Source organism: Caretta caretta, chromosome 3 (genome assembly GCF_965140235.1).
Source record: "Caretta caretta isolate rCarCar2 chromosome 3, rCarCar1.hap1, whole genome shotgun sequence".
NCBI classification, from domain to species: domain Eukaryota; kingdom Metazoa; phylum Chordata; order Testudines; family Cheloniidae; genus Caretta; species Caretta caretta.
The window spans coordinates 85,988,646-86,007,454 of NC_134208.1; the positions used below are offsets into that span (position 1 = coordinate 85,988,646).

Consider the following 18,809-nt stretch of genomic DNA (forward strand, 5'->3'; position numbering starts at 1 on the left):
AAAAACCTGGTAAACATAAGGGGTGGAAGGAGATTGTGCTGTCTTTTGAGTGTATAAGAGCAGAGCAAAAAAGGTAAGCACTGCCAATACTGTAGACATACAGCTAACTTAATAGTACGGGCTGTCTTATTCAAGCACCTACTATACAGGGTGGATAAAAACCAATGATTTTTAAAAAAAAACAAAAAACAATTTTTTATTTAAATTGGATTTTTTTGATAAAATGCTTCTTGAGGAAAAAATCCATCTAAAGGTAGTTTTAATTGATACGTTATAGCTCAAAGATATCTCATTATGGAATACAGATTATAAATTCTAATTTGTAGTATTAGACAATATATTCATGTAATGTTTAAGAAGTTTTGCAAATGAGTTCCAATAGTTCATGGATTAGAGACCCAATCTTATGGGGTTCCAGGGGCTTCTGTATAGATTATTTAGGTTATTCTTTCTATCTACCCAACGGGGCTCAGTCTAGAAGATATCATCAGAAATGCTTAGTTTTGCAGTTCTCAAACTGTGATTTGTGTCTCCAGCGATAACATGCTTGTTAATAGCAAAAATGTTTTAAAATAAAAAAAAATAGAGGTGAGAAATAACAGACCTCAACCCTTTTGTCCCTCTGCAAATTTGTGTACACAGAGGCAATCCCCTACCTCTGTCTAAAAGTGCAAAGTTTCAAAAAGTTCAGTGAATAGAAGATGGTTGGGGGTGAAATAGATCTGGAGAAGGAGAAGTCTGGAGATAAATGTGAGGGGGAGGGGGAACAGACAGTAGAAACAAAAGTGAAACTGAGCAGCATGTTCCTGAAGTCTTGAGGTCTTCGAGTGTAGCCTTCATTCCTTTGAGATCTACCATACCATTCTCTCACTAGAAGGGAAATCCTACAGTGGCAGCAGGCCATAAGAGACCCAGTTTGGGAATATTTTAATTAAGTTCCTATACTTGTTGGTAAGACAGGCATGTGTGCAAAATGCAAACAGTGCAACAAAGAAATTCAAGACTTGGTTGCCCAAATGAAACGTCATCATGAGAAGTGTTCATTCTCAGGAGGAGGCTGCATTAAAGACGATGAAAGGAACATGTCTGAACATGTAGGATCTTCAGGTTGGTAAACTTCTCTATTTCATGCTTTTCTTAAGGACTGCCTATCTTCCTTTTGGACTATTCTTGAATTCTCATGTTTGAGCAAAAAATATAGTTGTTACTCTATGGTACTATCATTTAAGATACAGTTGTGATAAAAAAATAAATAGCTGAAATAGGCAGATCTTCTTTTACAGTTTCACCTTTAAAGTAGTACTGAGTATCAGTGAATGCAATGAGTAATACTAAATGAGCAGTATGGTAATAATTAAATAACTGCATTGACTTGTTTTGTTTAGGAGAATCCATCCTCTACAGGATTCTGAAGACTATCCACCTTCAAGATCACCATTATTTTCTACAGTTTCAGTGTTATCTGCCAGTGATAGTGTTTCAGTCACGTCATGTATGTCATATAGCCAATATATCACCTGTAGCAAAAAGAAAAAAAAATCTCCATCCTCCAGAAACAACCATAGATAAATTTGTGATAAGAACCTGCAGATTACAAAAAGAGGTAATTGATGAAAAAATTGCCCAGTTTGTTTATGCAACAAACCCTCCTTTCCATATGATTGAGAACCCACACTTCATTAACATGGTTCAGTCATTAAGACCAGGATACAGTCCACCCAACAGAACAGATGTCGCAGGCAAATTGCTGGATAAAGTAAAGTGTATGAAAGAGAAATTGAGCAGTGTGCAAAAGGTCTAGAGGGTGCAATTGTTAACCTGAGTCTTGATGAGTGGAGCAATGTCACCAGTGATCCTGTTGTATGTGCTTGTGTGACAACAGAAGAAGGGAATGTCTTCCTTACAGAAACAATTGCTACATCAGGAAATGCACACACAGCAGAATATTTACAAGAAGTAGCAGTAAAAGCTATAACAAACTGTGGGAAGAAAAAAAAATTCAAATGTGTAGTACGCCACTTGGTCACAGACAATGCTGCAAATATATCCAAGATGAGAAGCAACTTAGAACAGAGTAAAGAGAGTCCCAAGCTAATAACATACAGTTGCAGTGCTCATTTGATACACCTCCTAGTCAAAGACTTCTGTGTTCCAGAAATAAAGGCTAATGTTGAAATTGCAAAATACTTCCATAACAACCATTTTGTAGCAGCTGCTCTGAAAAAAGTGGGAGAAACCAAGCTAACTCTTCCACAAGACATGGGATGGAACTCAGAAGTGGACTGTTTTGAGCACTATATCAAGAACTGGCCTAATCTGATGAGTTTGTGAACAAAATCGTGAAAAAATAGATGGCATTCTCACAGCCAAAGTTCTCAACATTGAGCTTGAGAAATGTTGAACACATGCAGAGTACCCTGAAGCCTATTTCTGTAGCCTTGAACAAAATGCAGTTTTATTGCTGATGCTGTTGAAATTTGGATGGAACTGAGTGAGATCTTAAAAAGAGAAATATGCAATGGCAGAGTTAAATTACAAGCATTAAAAAAACAAATGGGACAAGCACTATCACCAGCTCATTTTCTTGCAAAGATTCTCAAGACTTGGTATCAGGATCAAACCATAACTGCTGAAGAAGAGGAGTTGGCTATGACATGGACATCCAACAGTCATCCCTCCATAGTGTCTACTATAATAAACTTCAGAGCTAAGGGTGAACCATTCAAAAAATGTTTGCTGCTGATTTAAAGAAAGTCACACCAGTGAACTGGTGGAAGTCACTTAACCACTTGGATTCAGAGACTGTTGAAGTGATGATCTCGCTTTTAACAGAAGTAGCTTCTTCTGCTGGTGGGGAGAGAATATTTTTCTTTGAACTAATTCATTCCAAATTGAGAAATTGTTTGGGACCTGAAAAAGCAGGAAAGCTTGTTTTTCTATTCTAATTTGTTCATAATCTGGAAAATGAAGGTAAAGATGATGGAGTTAGCTGCAGAAGCCAATATTTTAAGTTTCTCATGTTGATCTGGCTGACATAGTCGATTTAATGTTTTTTTTTTTAAATTTCATGTAACTATTTTAGTTAACAATTTTAACAAAAACAAACCTGATTTTAAAAAACTTGACTGTTTAAATTCAAAAATTCATACGCTTGTTTTGTTAAAATGTTTGCTGTTGAAGAAAAAAGTCTAAAATATATAATGTTTTAGTTAAATAAAACAATGTAAATGTCTGTCTGGTGATGTTCTCCTCCTAATACAGTGTGGCAAGAAAATCCTCCAAATGTTAATGATTAACCTGTTGAACTGAAGATAGTTCACCTCCCAATGACTTCATAAATATCTGCTTCAATTACCTTTGGTAAATGAAATAACCAAGCAATCATTCATTTTCTGATATAGCTATAAAACTAATCTGAAAAGTTTTCAAAATAAATCACTTAAAAAATGTCTGGTGTTTACCTTCTAAAAATGAAACCTACATCTATCTCTGAGTTGTGAAGAATATGTATGAAGGTTCTAAAAACCAACAAGAATGCACTTTTATGTAGAAATCCATGATTAAATAGTCTTCCTGACTTTAAATCATGATTTTAATCAATTTGGTTTAAATCAAATCCACCCTGCATACACTACTCAAAACTTGCTATGAGATGCACTGAGAATTAGGAGTATCTTCAGATTGGTTAACCAAGAAATAATTGTTTTAATTAATTTTATGGATTCTGTGAAAGCTTGTTAACTTAAATTTTGAAGCTTTAGCAGTCTAGAGCAAAGTGGAAGGTGGGAGCGAAGCCAGGGTCTACTAAACTAACTGTTGGACAGTAATGGACGTCCTAGAATTTGTGCTTGACAACGACAAGGATATTCAGAGATGTGTATTTTAATTTGATATCGTTTAACCAAGAAGCCCAGCATAATTTTATAGATTTGGTAGCATTTTCTTAATAGATTTTCTAATTTAAAAGTTCTCTAAAGCAGGACTGATGGAATTGAAGCTGCTTTGTAAACTTACAAATACTGAATGGTGACCTGGTGTTTGGGATGTTTACTGCATACATATATTGGTTAAGTGTAATAGGAAGTCTGTAAGGAAAAATAAGCAGGAAGAGAAAAATTACTCTAGATAATCCATTTCTCTAACGTCCTCTGCACATAGGAATTTGAAAGAACTCAAGCAGATTTAAAAAGTAAGATTATTGGTGTTGGCTAGTGGGGAGAGTATGGAAAAAGCAGACTTAGGCTATGGTTACATGACAGAGCTTACAGTGGTGCTGCTAGTGCAAATGTTCTAAGCCGATGGGAGAGAGCTCTCCTGTCGACTTAATTACTCCAGCCCCCACGAGCGGCGGAAGTTATGTCGGCGGGAGAACCTCTCCACCACATAGCGATGTCCACAGTGGCACTGAGGTCACTGTAACTTACATTGCCCAAGAGGGTGGTTTATTCACATCTCTAAGGGTATGTCTACACTACGGAATAAGGTCGAATTTATAGAAGTCGGTTTTTTAGAAATTGGTTTTATATATTCGAGTGTGTGTGTCCCCACAGAAAATGCTCTAAGTGCATTAAGTGCATTAACTCGGCGGAGCGCTTCCACAGTACCGAGGCTAGAGTCGACTTCCGGAGCGTTGCACTGTGGGTAGCTATCCCACAGTTCCCGCAGTCTCCGCTGCCCATTGGAATTCTGGGTTGAGATCCCAATGCCTAATGGGGCTAAAACATTGTTGCGGGTGGTTCTGGGTACGTATCGTCAGGCCCCCGTTCCCTCCCTCCCTCCGTGAAAGCAAGGGCAGACAATCATTTCGCGCCTTTTTTCCTGAGTTACCTGTGCAGACGCCATACCACGGCAAGCATGGAGCCCGCTCAGGTAACCGTCACCCTATGTCTCCTGGGTGCTGGCAGACGCGGTACGGCTTTGCTGCACAGTAGCAGCAACCCATTGCCTTCTGGCAGCAGACGGTGCAATACGACTGGTAGTCATCCTCGTCGTGTCCGAGGTGCTCCTGGCCACGTCGGCTGGGAGCGCCTGGGCAGACATGGGCGCAGGGACTAAATTTGGAGTGACTTGACCAGGTCATTCTCTTTAGTCCTGCAGTCAGTCCTATTGAACCGTCTTATGGTGAGCGGGCAGGCGATACGGACTGCTAGCAGTCGTACTGTACCATCTTCTGCCAGGCAGGCAAGAGATGAGGATTGCTAGTAGTCGTATTGTACCATCTTCTGCCAGGCAGGCAAGAGATGAGGATGGCTAGCAGTCATACTGTACCATCTTCTGCCGAGCAGCCATGAGATGTGGATGGCATGCAGTCCTTCTGCACCATCTGCTGCCAGCCAAAGATGTAAAAGATAGATGGAGTGGGTCAAAACAAGAAATAGACCAGATTTGTTTTGTACTCATTTGCTTCCTTCCCTCCCCTGTCTAGGGGACTCATTCTTCTAGGTCACACTGCAGTCACTCACAGAGAAGGTGCAGCGAGGTAAATCTAGCCATGTATCAATCAGAGGCCAGGCTAACCTCCTTGTTCCAATAAGAACGATAACTTAGGTGCACCATTTCTTATTGGAACCCTCCGTGAAGTCCTGCCTGAAATACTCCTTGATGTACAGACACCCCCTTTGTTGATTTTAGCTCCCTGAAGCCAACCCTGTAAGCCGTGTCATCAGTCGCCCCTCCCTCCATCAGAGCAACGGCAGACAATCGTTCCGTGCCTTTTTTCTGTGCGGACGCCATACCAAGGCAAGCATGGAGGCCGCTCAGCTCACTTTGGCAATTAGGAGCACATTAAACACCACACGCATTATCCAGCAGTATATGCAGCACCAGAACCTGGCAAAGCGATACCGGGCGAGGAGGCGACGTCAGCGCGGTCACGTGAGTGATCAGGAGATGGACACAGATTTCTCTGAAAGCATGGGCCCTGACAATGCATGCATCATGGTGCTAATGGGGCAGGTTCATGCTGTGGAACGCCGATTCTGGGCTCGGGAAACAAGCACAGACTGGTGGGACCGCATAGTGTTGCAGGTCTGAGACGATTCCCAGTGGCTGCGAAACTTTCGCATGCGTAAGGGCACTTTCATGGAACTTTGTGACTTGCTTTCCCCTGCCCTGAAGCGCATGAATACCAAGATGAGAGCAGCCCTCACAGTTGAGAAGCGAGTGGCGATAGGCCTGTGGAAGCTTGCAACGCCAGACAGCTACCGGTCAGTTGGGAATCAATTTGGAGTGGGCAAATCTACTGTAGGGGCTGCTGTGATGCAAGTAGCCCACGCAATCAAAGATCTGCTGATATCAAGGGTAGTGACCCTGGGAAATGTGCAGGTCATAGTGGATGGCTTTGCTGCAATGGGATTCCCTAACTGTGGTGGGGCTATAGACGGAACCCATATCCCTATCTTGGCACCGGAGCACCAAGCCGCTGAGTACATAAACCGCAAGGGGTACTTTTCGGTAGTGCTGCAAGCTCTGGTGGATCACAAGGGACGTTTCACCAACATCAACGTGGGATGGCCGGGAAAGGTGCATGATGCTCGCATCTTCAGGAACTCTGGTCTGTTTCAAAAGCTGCAGGAAGGGACTTTATTCCCAGACCAGAAAATAACTGTTGGGGATGTTGAAATGCCTATATGTATCCTTGGGGACCCAGCCTACCCCTTAATGCCATGGCTCATGAAGCCGTACACAGGCAGCCTGGACAGTAGTCAGGAGCTGTTCAACTTCAGGCTGAGCAAGTGCAGAATGGTGGTAGAATGTGAATTTGGACGTTTAAAGGCGCGCTGGCGCAGTTTACTGACTCGCTTAGACCTCAGCGAAACCAATATTCCCACTGTTATTACTGCTTGCTGTGTGCTCCACAATATCTGTGAGAGTAAGGGGGAGACGTTTATGGCGGGGTGGGAGGTTGAGGCAAATCGCCTGGCTGCTGGTTACGCGCAGCCAGACACCAGGGAGGTTAGAAGAGCACAGGAGGGCGCGGTACGCATCAGAGAAGCTTTGAAAACCAGTTTCATGACTGGCCAGGCTACGGTGTGAAAGTTCTGTTTGTTTCTCCTTGATGAAACCCCCCGCCCCTTGGTTCACTCTACTTCCCTGTAAGCTAACCACCCGCCCCTCCTCCCTTCAATCACCGCTTGCAGAGGCAATAAAGTCATTGTTGCTTCACATTCATGCATTCTTTATTCATTCATCACACAAATAGGGGGATGACTACCAAGGTAGCCCAGGAGGGGTGGTGGAGGAGGGAAGGAAAATGCCACACAGCACTTTAAGCACAGCACTTTAAAAGTTCACAACTTTAAAATTTATTGAATGACAGCCTTCTTTTTTTTGGGCAATCCTCTGTGGTGGAATGGCTGGTTGGCCGGAGGCCCCCCCACCGCGTTCTTGGGCGTCTGGGTGTGGAGGCTATGGAACTTGGGGAGGAGGGCGGTTGGTTACAGAGGGGCAGCAGTGGCAGTCTGTGCTCCAGCTGCCTTTGCTGCAGCTCAACCATACACTGGAGCATACTGGTTTGGTCCTGCAGCAGCCTCAGCATTGAATCCTGCCTCCTCTCATCACGCTGCCACCACATTTGAGCTTCAGCCCGCTCTTCAGCCCGCCACTTACTCTCTTCAGCCCGCCACCTCTCCTCCCGGTCATTTTGTGCTTTCCTGCACTCTGACATTATTTGCCTCCACGCATTCGTCTGTGCTCTGTCAGTGTGGGAGGACAGCATGAGCTCGGAGAACATTTCATCGCGAGTGCGTTTTTTTTTCTTTCTAAGCTTCACTAGCCTCTGGGAAGGAGAAGATCCTGTGATCATTGAAACACATGCAGCTGGTGGAGAAAAAAAAAGGGACAGCGGTATTTAAAAAGACACATTTTATAAAACAGTGGCTACAGTCTTTCAGGGTAAACCTTGCTGTTAACATTACATACATAGCACATGTGCTTTCGTTACAAGGTCGCATTTTGCTTCCTCCCATCGCGTGACTACCCCCTCAACCTTCCCCCCTCCCTGTGGCTAACAGCGGGGAACATTTCTGTTTAGCCACAGGCAAACAGCCCAGCAGGAATGGGCTCCTCTGAGTGTCCCCTGAAGAAAAGCACTCTATTTCAACCAGGTGACCATGAATTATATCTCTCTCCTGAGGATAACACAGAGAGATAAAGAACGGATGTTGTTTGAATGCCAGCAAACATACACTGCAATGCTTTGTTCTACAATGATTCCCGAGTACGTGTTACTGGCCTGGAGTGGTAAAGTGTCCTACCATGAAGGACGCAATAAGGCTGCCCTCCCCAGAAACCTTTTGCAAAGGCTTTAGGACTACATCTAGGAGAACCGCAAATGCCAGGGCAAAGTAATCCTTTCACATGCTTGCTTTTAAACCATGTATAATATTTTAAAAGGTACACTCACCAGAGGTCCCTTCTCTGCCTGCTGGGTCCAGGAGGCAGCCTTGGGTGGGTTCGGGGGGTACTGGCTCCAGGTCTAGGGTGAGAAACAGTTCCTGGCTGTCGGAAAACCGGTTTCTCCGCTTGCTTGCTGTGAGCTATCTACAACCTCATCATCATCTTCTTCTTCTTCTTCGTCCCCAAAACCTGCTTCCGTATTGCCTCCATCTCCATTGAAGGAGTCAAACAACACGGCTGGGGTAGTGGTGGCTGAACCCCCTAAAATGGCATGCAGCTCATCATAAAAGCGGCATGTTTGGGGCTCTGACCCGGAGCGGCTGTTCGCCTCTCTGGTTTTCTGGTAGGCTTGCCTCAGCTCCTTCAGTTTCACGCGGCACTGCTTCGGGTCCCTGTTATGGCCGCTGTCCTTCATGCCCTGGGAGATTTTCACAAAGGTTTTGGCATTTCGAAAACTGGAACGGAGTTCTGATAGCACGGATTCCTCTCCCCAAACAGCGATCAGATCCCGTACCTCCCGTTCGGTCCATGCTGGAGCTCTTTTGCGATTCTGGGACTCCATCATGGTCACCTGTGCTGATGAGCTCTGCATGGTCACCTGCAGCTTGCCACGCTGGCCAAACAGGAAATGAGATTCAAAAGTTCGCGGTTCTTTTCCTGTCTACCTGGCCAGTGCATCTGAGTTGAGAGTGCTGTCCAGAGCGGTCATAATGGAGCACTCTGGGATAGCTCCCGGAGGCCAATACGATCGAATTGTGTCCACAGTACCCCAAATTCGAGCCGGCAACGTCGATTTAAGCGCTAATCCACTTGTCAGGGGTGGAGTAAGGAAATCGATTTTAAGAGCCCTTTAAGTCGAAATAAAGGGCTTCATTGTGTGGACGGGTGCAGGTTTACATCGATTTAACGCTGCTAAATTCGACCTAAAGTCCTAGTGTAGACCAGGGCTAAGTGACATAACTTATACTGACATCAGCTGTAGTGTGTATATAGCCTAAGAGGGAAGCACCTATTGACGTCGGAAGAAGTGAGGGTACCATCAGGTAATGGTTAGCCTTTAGTGTAAAATGGACATGCAGGAAGAACATCTGTTTTAAAACCCTTTTTTCCTCATGCTTTTAGTCTTATTGTAGAATAACTTTCTCTTTGAGAAGGCTGTTTTGTAACTATACACAACTAGTGATACTCCTTAAGGGAAGGACTACAGGTGCCAGAACCTGGGTAAGCACTTTTACACAAGGTACTGCAACCAGATCTAAAAGTGAGAGAATGGCAGAAATCCACCCCAGGAGCGGTAAAGGTACAAGGCCTAACCACCTGAGTGGTAATAAGGGGCACTTAGACCGGAAAGGGAACAGCGGCAGCTAGATCAGTAACTGAGACAGGAGATGCGGATTAATATATTCAGTTGAGGAACTAAATTAAGTCTGTCTTCTAGTTTTTTAATAGAGACTTCATCACCTTAGACTTAAAAAAAAAACACCTGCTATGCATTTTAGATTCCTTCATTTCAGATCACTGATTATAGAAGACTGAGAAGTAATATAGATGGTAGACTATAAAATGGGTTACTGGAAGTGTTTAGCGTGAGTTCAGAGTTCAACTGAAAGTTACTGCTTTAATCTTCAAAGGTTTAATTCTCAAATGAATTTTTCTTCAGTGGCACGCTTTCTGCTGCTTATCTTTTTCATTTGAGTTCAACTTTGTACTGGCATTATATGTAGACAAATGGGTTTTTACTGCTAAACTGGAATTAGCATTAATTTCATAATTGTGAAACTTAACGCTTTATTTCAGTGTGCACCACCTTCTGATTACTCAATTTATTCCCATTAAATGCAAGTTTTAAATGTTAGTTTAACGGGTGAAGTAACTAGTGTGTGGTGGCTTGCCTGTTACATTTTTATATGTTGTCATTCATTAAGAAATTAGTTGTTGTTTAGTGGTGGCTGAAGTTAACACTGATCACTTATAGAAGAGATTTATATATGGATGCATAGCTTTTTAATTAGTTGATGTAGCTCTCAAATGTTTAGCTTTACCAAGTTTAAGTAGCTTAGCACTTTTTGTGGATTGCATTATTTAAAATCTTGTTAACTTTCCTGAAAGTTACACATTAGATAAATGTAGGAGAAGCTCTGGGAGTCTGAAGTTTCAGTATGACATTTTGTTTAAAGGGATGAGCAACATACCAGTAGCCCGTATATTTTTTGTGTGGAAGCTTAAAAATAGTGCTCTGATAGTAAATATTCTCTAGAATATGCTGTATAAATTAAGTTTTGGTCTTAATTGACCAGGTTTCACTTTATTCATTGAAGCTTATTTATGTGTTGGGGTTGCGAGACAACCTGTCCTAATGCATCATCCTATAGGATTACCAGGGCATTATAATGCAGTGGCTTATCCTTTGTGGACTACACTTTTTTTTTTATCCTGCCCCCACAGAAGGTTAACCTAAATAAAACCTATTCATGTTCGTGTCACTCAGCTGCTTAAAGTGGCACTAAAAAACTTGATTTGTTATGTGAAGACAAAGGGTGGGGGGGGAGATCAGCTTTATTTAAAAAAAAAAATGCAAAAGCAAATGGCTTGTTCATACACAGGTTATTTAGACATCATCCTAGGCTACTCCTGTATGCCAGTTATCACAGATCATGTCACTAAAATTAGATATTAATCTCATTTGAAATGATGATTAGAGTTCTGTTGTTCTAGGCTCTGTCTAGATATATAAACAGTCCTTTCCCCAAAGAGCATACAGTTGAGACAAAGGAAATATATCCCTTCTGTAAAATGGGGAACTGAGGCACAGATTAAGTGACTTGCCCAAGGTTACAGGGTTTTTATTTAGTAGCCACATAATGCAGTTTTTGATCTCTAGTCTAGACCATGGTTCTTCAGAAGTTAATAGCACTTGTTCACAGCCAAGGGAGCTGGAACTTTGTATGAAGAATATTGGCTGAAATGCACTCTAACTGAAACTTCTAGTAGCTCAAATGCAGGTTGTCCACCTCTAACCAAACTAGTGAAGTTTGCTATGTAGCTGCTGTAACTATAGAAACTTCCATCTATAATAGCTTACTTATAACATTGTAGGTATTTTTACAGGCTCGTTTTGGGTGTCGCTACTTATTGTTTAATTTCCTGGTAAAATGGGAATGGAAGGATTATGTCAATACTATTTATAGTGCACAAGCAAATTAATACTCTGCGTCTTTCATTTCCAAGAATGTTTAAAGTGTTAACATTTGAAACCACAGTTAGGTAGCTGAAGTGTCTTATTGAACAGATGGGTAAGCTGTGTTTTTGACTTGCCATGGTCGATTAGCAGGTGGGAAAAGGATTCCTGACTACCAGTTAATGCCTGTTATCTACAAATTATTAGGAACTAGTGCCATTGGATGGTGGAGGAGTGAGAGGCTAGCTGAGCTGAAGAGTACCTGCTACAAAAATGTAAGGGAATTGGTTCATGAATCTTCTCTAGCAAAGTATGGAAGCAATTTATTAAGCAGCCAGTGTAGCTGTATACTTTCCCAGAGGAAGGAGCAGTTGTGATTGATTTAAATCCATATGCAGTGTCAAATAAGCCATGGTGACTTAAAAATAAAACTGGTGGAAACCAGTTAGCTGATGTGTTAGCTGATGTGTAAACTCAAACTGGGGCAGTAAACTACCATTTAGCAAAACTAAATTTGAAGGTGTTAGGTGCGAGATTTCTTGTGGCTTACAGCTTTTAATATAAAGTCTTCATCTTAAAAATGACACCATACCTTAACTATAGAATTAAATTGAATTCTGTGGCAAAAATCCTCTTGGTGTTTGAATTCGCTTTGACTTACTGATTTCTTTTATAGGTTTGAGTGGGACAAACTTTTGGAGAATGTGCATTGTTTGATCATAAGTGTGACAAAAACTGACAAGCAGGAAGCTTATGTACTCAGGTAAGCCAATATTCCAACAAAATACGTTGTTTTACACAAGCATATACATAATTATATTCTTCCAAGAAATAGTCATTCCTAATTGTAGTCTCCAGATTTTTATCTGATGTCTACATCTTGCAGTGTCTGTCAACTGTAAACATGTTTTACATTTGTGCTCAATTATCATGAATCATTTTATAAAGGTTGTGCACCACTGCTTGTCTTGTTCTGCGTCTCAAAGGATTAAGGAACTAGCTTTGTATCTGCCTCTAGTTCTGTGATGAATTTACTTGATCAGTAGACATTGCCTTGGGATCAATAGAAATCTCCCACATTAAGGGCTCATGAAACACGTACAAGGATTATGTTCAGCACTGTGTGGGAAGACTAACTGAAAACTTAGTTTCAAGGCTCGCTTTATTACATCTACATGAAATATAGAAATCAACTAATTGCTCTGGAAAGCAAGTATAGCTGCTGAACTAAGGACATCCGTAAACAAATCTTCAGATTCCCTGAAATCTCTGGAATTCCTCCCTCCTGGTTTCTGCAGCTGTGCTGCATGAATCTTGAACAATTTGTACTAAGGAAAAGAATCTTCTGCATTTTCTCTCCTTTCAACTGCTTCCCCACATTCCAAATAGTGAGAGGCAAAAACACACTTGCCTGCCTGCTTTGTGTATGACTCTAGATTTTAACTTTTAAATTTTTCAGTCAAGTGGAAATGTGTGGAAAATAAAGGTTAAGATTTTTACTCCCCCTCATTTCACTACAAGGACCACAAACTGCACCTTGCAGGCACAATACAAAAGTTTCAGTTTTCATAGATTTGTTAAGCAGAAAAGAGAGCTTGTGAGAAACTCCTGAAGAAATTGTGTTAGAAAACCTCTAGCATCTGCAGTCTTGTACTTCATTGCTGTTTAATCTATTACGAATCCATGGCTGCAAAAAGTGCACAACTAGCTAAACTGTGCACATCGCATAACCCCTATATTTGTCTCTTAAAAGAAAAATGAATCTATAGTAATAGCATTCTCCATAAGTGAGCCATCCACGGGAAACAGATATTTGAACAGGTTGCATCCAGGTTGCATCTGACATTGCATCCAGAAGAAGGGAGTAATAAACATACATAGCCAATATATATCAAACACTCCATCTCCCAGTTCAGCTAATAGTGTACTTGAGTATCTGGCTAACTGAAGTTCAGGTCTGTGAGTAGTCACTGATTTGTAATGAACCTGTGGCTTTAACACAGATGTTGGCTGTGTGCTATCTTACATAACATGTATCTCATGCCATAAATTGAGAGGCAATCTGAATTCTTACTAATTGATTATGAAATGGAGAACACTGCCTCCAAATAGTATATAACTCAAGAACAAATTCTGGAGCTGGCAAACCACTTTGAAAGGGCAACTTATTTGTTCAGCTGGCTAACAGATTCTGCAAGTTTCTTACTAAGGTTAATTTGTCAGTGTGATCTTAAATTCACCTCTTAAATCAAAGGATCAGACCAGGTTAGTAACTGAAACTTCCATAAATGTATCCATGATTAAAGGCTGCATCTCATTTAGTATATGCCATTTGAATTATCTTTCACTGTGGCTAACAAAGTCCTGTTCTCCATTTAGTTTTCATATTCAGTTTCTTTAACCCATGGTTCAGTTTAAAGGTATATTGATGACTAAACTCAAATATTCTAATTCTGGAATGCCAGTATGGACAGACATGAATCTATAGCCTTCTGGCTACTATATCTTCACTGGCAGATGAAGAAAGTTACAGTTCTGTCAAGGCTGCTCTGCCTTTCTTGATCTAATTTTTCACTAACTTTTTCAGCTGAAACTTATGGGGCCCAAATTGTCACTTACACAAGAGGCACTTATACTCCTATGGCATCTTAAAGGGGCACCATTTAAGCTTCTAGAGCAGTTTAAAGAAAACTAATGTAAATGAAAATTTAAGGCATGGTTTGAGCAAACCTTGTAGACAATAAACAGTCTGTTCTCCTTAGTGGCTGTGCAGTTTCTGCATTCTTCACAGAAATACCTGCACTGTTCTAGGTACAAACTTCTTCCTATCTAGCTTGGGAAATAAGTAGCAATTGATAGAAGTGTAGAATATTGATAAAAGAAGCTAATGTCTTCAGGGAAAAATTCATGGTTGGCAGAGAGAGGGACAGTGAGGAGTCTTCAAAGTATATTGGAAACAAGAAATCCTAGCAATTGTATAAGCCTGTTATTAGAGTGGTAAATAATGAGGATAGGGCAGTCATACATAGAAACATAAACATAAGAATGGCCATACTGGGTCAGACTAATGGTTTGTCTAGCCCAGTATTCTGTCTTCCAACAGTGGCGAGTGCCAGGTGCCTTAAAGAGGGAAACAAATATTTGATAATGGGATCTTCAGTGTCGGGGAGAGAGGTATAAGAAGATCCAATAGTTGGAAGAAGGTAGACAAAAGTCAGACTGGAAACAAGGTGTAAATTTTTAACAGGGTAATTAACTGTTGGAACAACTTATCAAGGGTTGCGGTGGATTTACCACCAATGGCAATTTTAAAATAAAGATTGGATGTTTTTTGATAGATACATGCTCCTGTTCAAACAGGAATTAATTTGGGGAAGTTCTATGGTCTGTGCAGTTTAGATCAATCACAATGATCCCTTCTGGCTTTGAAAGCTAAGATTTTATAAAAAGCAGTGAGATTTTGTTCTGTCCCACTTCATTGCTTCAGTGCCTGTATATAAAGCTAATTAATCTTAGAATGGAATTGCTCTTGTTTCAGGGAAAGCATTTCAGTAACTAAAACTGTAGTCCAAATTCCATACTTGCCTAATATCTGGGAAAATGTATATACTGCTTGTACTGTAGTCTTGTCTTGCTAGCCTAGAACCTATCTTGCCCACTATTATAGTGAATAGTAACGAAACCAACCAAAAATGTTTCCTAAAGAAACATTGCATTTTTAGGCAAGGAAAGTTACTTTCTTTTAGCCAAAGATGAAATAATTTGGTGTATTAGATAGTGGTCAGACAATATAATCTGAAACAAATGCTGAAAACATGGGCATTATGGATCTGATTATTCAAATTAAACAGTCTTTCTGAGATTTACTGGTAACCCTTCCTTACATGAATGCTGATGTTGTTTTCTAATAGCTGTATTTACTAATCAAGATTTGTGAATCTATATTATGCGTCTTGGGATGCTCATAAAACTGAATTGTACATGAATGCTTGCCTGTTTTTGTTAAAATGCTTTCTCAAATGCAGTCGCAGCAAGTAAACAGTAAATTATCCAGCTGCTGCTTTTATCTGATACATGCTTATTCAGAAAAGGCATATTAACTATTCAGTTGTGGAGGCTAATGCCACACACTTGTACTAAAGAATATTGATTTCTTATTGTTGACATCTCAGGCCAAGACTTCGAAAAGTGACTAATGACTTTTGGATGTTCAAGTTGACATCTTAAATCTGATTTTCAGATTGTGCTCCTGGCTTTTCTGATAAATCAGGCCCTTTCTAGAAATTCCAAGCACCCACAATTGGCAAATGATTGGGCCCCTTCGAAGTGTTGAGCTGGGCACCCAAAAATAACTAGCCATGCCTTAAAATCTTGGCTGAAATCTTACTCTGATTTGTAATACCTAGATGCAAAGGCCTATTGCAGCAGCTGGCTTTGTATGCTGTAGTTACCTACCTTAGCATTGATAAACTTGGCTCTAGTGTGGTGGAATTAGTCTAATCCAGGGGTGGGCAAAATACGGCCCTCGGGCTGGATCCGGCCTGTCTACATTTCTGTCCGGCCCCCCATGACTAACATTTCTGTCCAGCCTCCTCTGCCCCTTTGCGATCTCCAAGTCCGGGACACTAAAAGTCCCATGGCACAGAGGGGTGCGCAGGCAGGCTGCCTGCCTGCTGTGGCCCCACGCCGCTCCCAGAAGCAGCTGCGGCCGGCTGCTGCTGGCACATCTCTGCACACCCCTGGTGGAGGGGACATGGCTCTATGCACTGCCCCCGCCCCCAGCACTGTCCTTACAGCTCCCATTGGCCAGAAACAGGCAAATGGGGAGCTGCAGGGGTGGGCAGTGCATGAAGACCTGCTTTCCCCCTCCCCGCAAGGGGCGCACAGAGATGTGCCAGCAGCACCTGGCTGCAGCTGCTTCCGGGAGTGGCGTGGGGCCACAGCAGGCGGACAGCCTGCCTGAGTGCTGTTGCGCCACTGGCCGGGAGTCGCCTGTGGTAAGCACGTTGCAGCTAGAGCCTGCACCTCACACCCCTCCCCAAGGTCAGAACTCCCTCCCAGACCCTGCACCCCAATCCTCTGCCCCAGCCTGGAGCTCCCTCCCAGAGCCCACACCCTCTCCTGCACCCCAACACTCTGCACCAGCCCAGAGCTCCCTCCTGCACACAAACTCCCTCCCAGACCCTGCATTTCCTCCATTAATAACGTAGAAATGTGCAGCCCGTGACAACTTACCAAAATTAGTGGATTGGCCCTTGCAAAAATTATTGCCCATCCCTGGTCTAATCATTGTTCTCCAAATCCTGCCTCAAGTTTGTTTTGTACATAGAAAGTTTAATTTGTGTATACTGTAACCTTTGTTGAGGGTGCTGCACAAAGATCTAAACTACCAATCCATTTTTAATGTAAGACATTTTCTTTTTTTCAGTGAGAGTAGCATGTTTGTCTCCAAGAGACGTTTCATTTTGAAGACATGTGGTACCACCCTCTTATTGCAAGCACTGGTTCCCCTGTTGGAGCTTGCTAGGGAGTACAGTGGGTTTGACTCAATTCAGGTAAGCTGCCAGAAATACAACTAACAAAGATTTGGTGCAATGTACTACTAAAGACCTTCGAATTCATGTTTCTCATGTAGTCTTTCACAGCTTCCATGGACTCTGCTTCCTTTAATGATGTAATCTCCTCTCCTATAAGTTTCATACCTTTCTGTACCAAGATGACATTCATAAATCCTGTTTGTACTTTTTAACTTTTGTTCCTTTTCAAAAAGAACATGGTCAAGTTACCTTAATGCTTCTGAAATGTAACTCGGAGTTTGAAATAAGATTGCTTCCTTAGTCTTTAAGAAACATTTTTCCTTTGTATATTCACTGGATTTTATTGTAAAGTTGTCAGTGAGAGCTAAGATGTTGTTTATGTGGACTTAGCTCTGAAGAAAGCTCTAGATTCTACGTGATTCTCCCCCCTTTTATGTGGGGGGGAGAATCACATGGAATTTGCAAACAATAAAAGAAAAGAAGCAGTCTAATCTTAATTTTTTTAAATGTAAAAGGTTAACTAGATAAAGTAGCTAGTCAGAGATCTGTATCTATTTAGAGTGAATGCTCATTTTTGCCTCCTTTGGTATAGGAGACCTGATAAATAACTCATTCTTCTTTGGGTATGTCCTTTATGGGTGCTCCACTTCAGGTGCACATATGCCTCTTGCGGTCTTCATTGGAGATTTTTCTACTAGCAGTGGCTGTTTGGCGTGTGCATGTGCCTTATGCCTCCTTGTGCTGGACAGTGAGGCTACATAGGGAAGCACAGACAAACTGCCTCGGTTCCTTTACCACCTTGGCCTGAAACGGAGCTCTAGTGTGCCCAGCTTGATTGTGCCTCACCAATTTTGTGTTCTTCTTATAATTTTGTTAATATTAGTTAGTTGTTAGCGGTTATAGTTAAAGTGTTAGTAGTGAGAATAGAAGATATTTTCTTCTTAGGGAGGCTTGCCTGGCTTCCAGGTATAAATGCTGCCCCTCTTGCCAAGAGGCTATACCTTTGAGTGACAGCCACTCCACGTGTCTTGCTTGAGGGAATCCCACATGTCCTGGAAGTGCAGTGTCTCCCTAGCCATCATGTTGAGGACAAAGAAGAACAGGGAGATTAATAGTCTGAGCTTAATGATAGACCAGTTACTTTGACCAGTGTCTTGAGTCAGGTCAGGAGATCCCTCTCCTCCGTGCATCTGTCTCCAGACAGATCCGAAGCAGGCTTCCCCTAAGAAGTGGAGGTCGTTGGAGGATTCTGAGAGGGCTCCCAAAGAGGAGAGGAGTACAAACTCTTATCTGAAGGACGCTGTTCCAAAAAGTCTCAGGTCCCCTGTGAGATCTGTAGTCTCTGGATCCTTGACTTCTCAATTTGGTACCATTGAAGGACTCCTCCAGTACTAGAGGAGCTGGAAAGCCCTGGAGTTCTAGAACAGGGGTCTCAAAATCAATTTGTGCCAGTCCTCAAATCCTCCCAGCAGGCCAATAATGTCACTGAAGATGGTGTTCAGAAAAGAAAATGTTTATATTGTGTATTTTTATTTTGAATTTCTTAGAAATAATAAAGCAGCCATACAACTTTATACACTTCTTTGCCTGCCAGAGAGTTTTTAGTGTTTGCCAGACACCTGGCAGTGCTTCAGTTCTGTCAGTTTGTTGATGTTTGGCCTCCATGACTGAGCAGTTGAAACCTTCAGGATTGCAGC

At 41.9% G+C, this 18,809-nt stretch overlaps 1 protein-coding gene across 1 annotated transcript in view; it reads left to right on the top strand.

The window, feature by feature from the left end:
- Positions 1-18,809, top strand: part of AMD1 (adenosylmethionine decarboxylase 1) — a 48,753-nt gene that overhangs the window by 20,622 nt on the left and 9,322 nt on the right. Inside the window, exons 2-3 of the mRNA XM_048844814.2 lie at positions 12,252-12,338; positions 17,004-17,130. Coding sequence (XP_048700771.1) covers positions 12,252-12,338; positions 17,004-17,130 — 214 coding nt within the window. The remainder of the gene's footprint in view (positions 1-12,251; positions 12,339-17,003; positions 17,131-18,809) is intronic.